The 7,500-nt window shown below is 36.4% G+C and overlaps 1 protein-coding gene across 1 annotated transcript in view; it reads left to right on the top strand.

Annotated features, from left to right (window-relative positions):
- Positions 1-7,500, top strand: part of LOC113801199 (dentin sialophosphoprotein) — a 13,470-nt gene that overhangs the window by 913 nt on the left and 5,057 nt on the right. Inside the window, exon 2 of the mRNA XM_027352008.2 lies at positions 4,181-6,008. Within this exon, the coding sequence (XP_027207809.2) occupies positions 4,230-6,008 (1,779 nt within the window). The 5' untranslated portion in view covers positions 4,181-4,229. The remainder of the gene's footprint in view (positions 1-4,180; positions 6,009-7,500) is intronic.

Here is a 7,500-nt window from a genome sequence, read left to right as displayed (position 1 = left end):
TATACGTATACATACATACATACATACATATATATATATATATATATATATATATATATATATATATATATGTGTGTGTGTGTGTGTGTGTGTGTGTGTGTGTGTGTGTGTGTATGTATATATATATACATATACATATATACTCACTCATAAAAGTATATATATATATATATATATATATATATATATAATGTATATATATATTTATATATATATAATGTATATATATATGTATATATATATATATATAATGTATATATATATATACATATATATTTGTGTATATATATATATCTATACATCTATCTTTATATTTCTATATCTGTCTATCTATTCATATCTGTCAATGAATATATATATATATATATATATATATATATATATATATATATATATATTTATATACATATATACATATACACACACACTCATATGAATATATATATCAGTATACCATATATATATATATATATATATATATATATATATGTATGTATATATATATATATATATATATATATATATATATATATACTTATATATATATGTATATATATATATATATATATATATATATATATATATATTCATTTATATACATATATCTACATCTGTCTATCTATCTATCTATTTGTATGTGTATATATGTATTTGTACATATATGTATGTATATGCATGTATTTATATATGCATATATATTTACATATTACATATTTGTGTATACACACACACACACACGCGCGCGCGCGCACGTTCATACGCACACACGCAAACACACGCACACACACACACACACACACACACACACACACACATTCACACACGCACTCGCACGCACGCACGCACACGTACACAGACACATACAAACACACACACACACACACACACACACACACACACACACACACACACACACACACACACACACACACACACACACACACACACATATATATATATGTATATATATACATATACATATGTATACATATGTATACATGTATATATATATATATATATATATATATATATATATATGTATATATATATATATATATATATATATATATATACATATACATGCAAATATGTATATATGTATATATTTATTTATGTACATATACATACACACACACACACACACACACACACACACACACACACACACACACACATATATATATATATATATATATATATATATATATATATATATATATATATATGCACATATGCATATATATACATACATTATTGCTAATTTTATTGATATTCTTATTGTTGTTATCGTCATTATTATTATTATTATTATTATTATTATTATTGTAACTATCATTAATAGCATTGGTTTAATTACTGTAATTATTATTATTTTAATCATTATCATTATTATACTGTATCGTCCGTAATATCATCATTTCATCAGTATAGTGATAATTATTATTATTATTTTTACTTTGTTAGCATGATTACTATTATTCTAATCATTATTATTATTATCATTGTATTATCATCATCATTATTGTTTTATCAGTATTATGATAATTACTATCACTATTATAATTCTTACATTGTTATCATGATTATTATTATAATTATTATCATCCGAGGCAAGTGCACATCACTGAAGTAGTTAGGTCGTCAGTTTATGCACATTTATTTCTGAAGGAGGAAGTTAAGAAGGAAAAGGGGGTAGAGGAATAGGGGAAAGGGGAGAAAGAGAGGGCCTGAAGAGAAATGGGAGATAGGCAGGGGAAGCAGAGGGAGGGAAGGGAACTTGAAAAGCAGGTGGGGTTGAATAAGGGGAAAGTTAGGAAGAAGGGGGGGGGGGGGGGCTTCAAAGGGAAGTGGGGCTGGATAAGGGAAAAGCGTGCGAAGGAGGGGATTTTTAAGGAGGAAGAGGGGGTAAATGGGAGAAGATTAGTTTATGGCTGAAAATAAAAGTGAGAGGGAGAGTGGATTTAGGGAAGATTTCGGAGTGAGAAGGGGTGGCAGTGCGGGGGGGTGGGGTGGGGGGGGAGAGGGAAGGGGAGAAAGGAAGTGAAAGTTTTTTCTGGAATATCCACAGATCCTGCTAGTAATAATAATAATGATAATATTCATAATAATTATAATAATGATGATAACAATATTAATGATAACAATAATGGTAATACTGATGATAATGTTATTCGTTCTTATTCATGCTGTGTTCTACATTTGTCACAAAGGAATTTGTATATACTGTACCCTTTTTCACCTTAACTAAGCTCTACTGTTTACTTCAAGTTGTCTAAAGTAATCATTAAGTGCCACAATTATTTGATCAAATATATAGAAATTCTTTAAAGTACTGATGCCACTTGTTTTACATTTTTATAGATAAAGTTCGGATCTTGGTCAACTTTTGACGGCAAAATGAAACTTTGAAGCTACAGTTTTCGTTATTATTAAAACACGATTCATTGAAACGAAGGTTAGTTGTTCCCATCTCGCAGCCAACTCTCGCCCATGATCTCGTATAAAATGGGTTGCATCACTGCAGGGGCACAGCTAAGGAGGCGAGCACTTAGCTTTGTAAGTTAAGAGAACGCAGGGAACCCATACAACTGGGGGACCTTGGAAAAATAGGGAAATTTGATAGATTTTCGAAACATCTTCAGATCCTGAAATTTCGGACAAGGTTCACATCCTGCAGTTTCAAAGAGGTCTATCCCTCTCGTTTTTAAAATATTTCCATCTTGGACGCAAACTTGGCAGGGTTGGAGCTAAACTACCAATGCTCCAGCCACTCATTCTCGTCTTGCTTGCGACAAAGTTAGCATAATTAATCTACCATTAATACCACTTTAAATTCGTATTGTCATATTTGGTTTAAGGAAACAATCTGCTCATGTAAATCATTTTCTTTCTTTAGCCTGCCATTGTTAATCAAGTCACCACAGCTCTAGTTGTCAGATAAGAGAAAAAGTCAGGGTTCCACCAGCTTTATCTGATTACTGTTTTTAGTCCGGGTTGAGCATGCGGCCTGGGACCGAGAGGAGCAGAGCTTTTCGGCGATTTTCGCCCCTCTTGCCGAAATTGACTTTAATGCATTTCCAAAGAGTTTCTAGGCCCCCGGTTCTCCCCTGAAAATTTCAAGGCCCGACCGTTATTTTTTAGGTGGTAGCAGCGATTTTCGATGCCGACTGAAATATTATTTTTTTTATTTTACCTTAGAAAATCGGCAATTGTGACGCAATAATTAGAGATAATAAAAAAATGAGGTTGTTTTCTGAAAGCTTAAACGCTGTTCCCTGATCCCACTTCGTTTTTGGAGGGAACAATGAAGTATAGTGTATGGTCATTTTACAAATCTGTCTAGTAGTACCTCGCTGTGATGTCAGATTTAGATATCTGAATTGATTTTTTTTTTTTTTTTTTTTTTTTTTTTTAACCTAAATATAATGCTTGCACAATAAGTTCAGAAATAATCACTTGATTAGAAAATGCTGTTTTCTTTCTTATCCAACGGGCCAGGAATTTAGGGAAAAAATACATGATATTACAGGCTATCGCGTGTCGCACTGATAACATTTTGAGGTTAGTCTTGCTGGGCTGGGAGTCCTCGCCAGTCTTTACCTCGGGGACAATTCTTCCTCTGATCATGCTCTTTCGTGTCCAAAATTCCTTAGATTCAAGAGCCAGAGTTGCGAAAGAACGGCCTGAGGTCTCTCTCTTGGTCGTCAGTGAAAGAAATATAATGTAAAATGTTCATATTAATACACTTTTTTTCTTTCTTTTGGTCCAAGGTTATTCTGAGAAACATATAAAAAGGGTGAAGAGAATGTATCCTCTTCTATGTAGTATGGTATCTAATCGAATATCATCAGCGAAAATGCCTTCTTAGTAGTAACTAGTATCCCTATTATAACGGGTATCATTAAGAACTGTTATTAATGGTTTTATTGATGCTATCATTAATACTACTATTCTTATAAGTGTTCTTATTTTTAATCTTAGCCATCTATTTCTTCATCCCAGTGCTTTCAATATCATCATCATTAGTCAGTTTCATTATTACTGATAAAACTGCTTTTTGATAACACTGTCATTGCCATTATTGATATCAATAAAACTAATATTACTCTTGATAATTAATTGATTATAATTAAATAATAATAAGTAATTGATTATTACTACATGTTTTTTTCGCCCACAGAAAGAGATAAAAGGACAAAGGGGTGAGGGGAAGAAAGGGAGAGAGGAACATGGATAAAAGGAAAAGTAAGACCACTCAACATCCAGAGGAAAAAGGGAAGGAGACTCGAGGACAGAGGCATGGCGAAAGAAGAAAGGAGGAAAGAATTAACAAGAACGCTGAAAGTGCAAGTGGAGAAGAAACTGGAAACGAGAATGAAGAGCAAGAACAAAGAGTAAGAACGCGAGCAGACTACTTGGACTTCAAAGCTAAAGGCAAACCAGAGGACAAAAAAGGAAAAGATGAAGGTGACAGCGAGGGAGACAGAGATGAAGGCGAGAACGGAAAAGGTGGAAGAGGAAGTGAAAAAAGTGACGATGACGATGACGAAAGTGAAGAAGAAAGCTATTCCGACAACGATGACAAAGACGAAGACGATGACGACGACGAAAAGGAAAAAGAAAGCTATTCCGACAACGATGACAAAGACGAAGACGATGACGACGACGGAAGGGAAGAAGAGAGCCATTCCAACGACGATGACGAAGACGATGATGCCGACGAAGTAGAAATAGAAAGCGGTTCCAGTGAAGGAGACGATAGCGGAAGGGAAAGAGAAAGCGATGACAGTGATGAAGACGAGGAAGGGAAAAGAAGAAACAACTCGAGTTACAAAGCTAAAGGCAAATCAAAGGACAGTGAACTAAGTGACGATGAAGATGATTATGAGGAACGAGAAACAACCAATAACGAAAGTGAAGATGAAAGCGACAACGGAAATGGTGAAAGTGAAAGTGATTACAGTGATGATGATGAAAGGGAAAGAGAGAACGATTGCGGTGAAGACGAAGATGATAACGAAAGTGAACGCGTAAATTCTCGCAGTGACGAAGACGACGGCGAAAGTAGCTCAGAAAGGGCTTCCAGTGACGAAGACGATGACGAAAGAGAAGGAGAAAGTGAATGCGGTGAAGACGAAGATGATAACATAAGGGAACGAGAGAGCGATTGCGATGAAGACGAAGACGACAACGAAAGTGAACGCAGGAATGGTCACAGAGGTGAAGACGACGGCGAAAGCAGCTCAGAAAGGGCTTCCAGTGACGAAGACGACGACGAAAGGGAAAGAGAGAGTGACTTCGGGGAAGACGAAGACGGTAACGAAAGCGAATGCCGTGAAGACGATAGCGAAGACGGAGAAAGTGATTACGATGCTGCAGACGAAGGCGATAGCACAAGCGAACACGATGAACTCGAGGCCGAAAGCGAAGGAAAAGGCGGTTACGAAGACGATGACGAAGGGGAAAGCGATGACGATGACGAAGACGGAGATACAGAAAGCGATGAAGATGACGAAGATAACGACTTCAGAAGTAATACAGAAAGAGATTACGAAAGGAACGATGGCAAAAGGAAAATACTAACAGAAACGAAGAACCAAGTAGAGAAAAGAGATAAAGAAGACGGAAGGAGGATCCGACAAGTCAAAACAAACAGAGAGGATGAAACGCGGAACCAAACAGACGAAGCAAATATTCGAACGACGAACCAAAATGGAAAAGCAAATGGAAGAGAAGGCACGAGGAGCCAAGAAGATATAAATTACGAAGAAGAAACCAAGAATTACGAAAACAAAGCAAGGAAAGAAGGCACGAGGAACCAGAGAGACGAAACAACAGAAGAGGAGGAATGGAGGAGACAAGAAAAAACAAAAGAAGGGGAAGAAGCGGCGAAACCAGAAGAGAGGAAGCGAGAAAACAAAATAAATCAAGAAGATGAGCAAGAGCTGGAGGCCATCGCACCGGCTCCTCAGGGCGCGGGGCGGGGCGGGGGCGGCGGGGGAGCGCAGGTGAGCGCCGCGGTATCATGGTGATGATTGTGTCGATGGTTGTGATGATGGTGATGATGATTGTGATGATGGTTGTGATGATGGTGATGATGATTGTGATGATGGTTGTGATGATGGTGATGATGATTGTGATGATGGTGATGATGATGGTGATGATGGTTGTGATGATGGTTGTGATGGTGGTGATGATGATTGTGATGATGGTTGTGATGATGGTGATTATGATGGTGATGATGGTTGTGATGATGGTGATGATGATTGTGATGATGGTTGTGATGATGGTGATTATGATGGTGATGATGGTTGTGATGATGGTGATGATGATTGTGATGATGGTGATGATGATGGTGATGATGATTGTGATGATGGTTGTGATGATGGTGATGATGATTGTGATGATGGTTGTGATGATGGTGATGATGATTGTGATGATGGTTGTGATGATGGTGATTATGATGGTGATGATGGTTGTGATGATGGTGATGATGATTGTGTCGATGGTTGTGATGATGGTTGTGATGATGGTGATGATGATTGTGATGATGGTTGTGATGATTGTGGTGAGTGTGATGAAGATGATGATGATTGTGATGATAATGATGATTGTGATGATGATGATGATGATAATGATGATTGTGATGATTGTGATGATGATGATGATGATTGTGATGATGATAATGATGATGATTGTGATGATGGTGATGATTGTGATTGTGATGATGGTTGTGATGATTATGATGGTGATGATGATTGTGATGATGGTGATGATGATTGTGATGATGGTGATGATTCTGTTGATGATGATTGTGATGATAATTGTGATGATGGTTGTGATGATGGTGATGATTGTGATGGTGATGATGATTGTGATGATTGTGATGATGGTTGTGATGATGGTGATGATGATTGTGATGATGATTGTGATGGTGATGATGGTTGTGATGATTATGATGGTGATGATGATTATGATGATGGTGATGATTCTGTTGATGATTGTGATGATGGTTGTGATGATTGTGATGATGATTGTGATGATGGTGATTATGATGATGATTGTGATGATGGTGATGATTTGATGATGGTGATGATTGTGATGGTGATTGTGATGGTGATTGTGATGGTGATTGTGATGATGATTGTGATGATTGTGATGATGGTGATGATTGTGATTATGATGATTGTGATGACTGTGATGGTTGTAATGATGGTGATGATGGTTGTGATGATTCTGATTATTGTGATGGTGATGATGGTGATGATTGTGATGATGGTGGTGATAGTGATGATGGTGATTGTAATGACGGTGATGATGATTGTGAGGATAATGATTGTGATGATTGTAATTGTGATGATTGCGATGGTGTTGATTGTGATGGTGATGATGATTGTGATGTTGGTGATGATTGTGTTGTTGGTGATTGTACTGACGGTGAAGATGATTGTGAGGATGATGATTGTGATGATTGTAATGGTGATGATTGCGATGGTGTTG

This window comes from Penaeus vannamei, chromosome 1, assembly GCF_042767895.1.
Source record: "Penaeus vannamei isolate JL-2024 chromosome 1, ASM4276789v1, whole genome shotgun sequence".
Lineage (NCBI taxonomy): Eukaryota > Metazoa > Arthropoda > Malacostraca > Decapoda > Penaeidae > Penaeus > Penaeus vannamei.
Note: the sequence above shows the minus strand (reverse complement) of the source record. Positions and strands in the feature narration are given on the sequence as shown.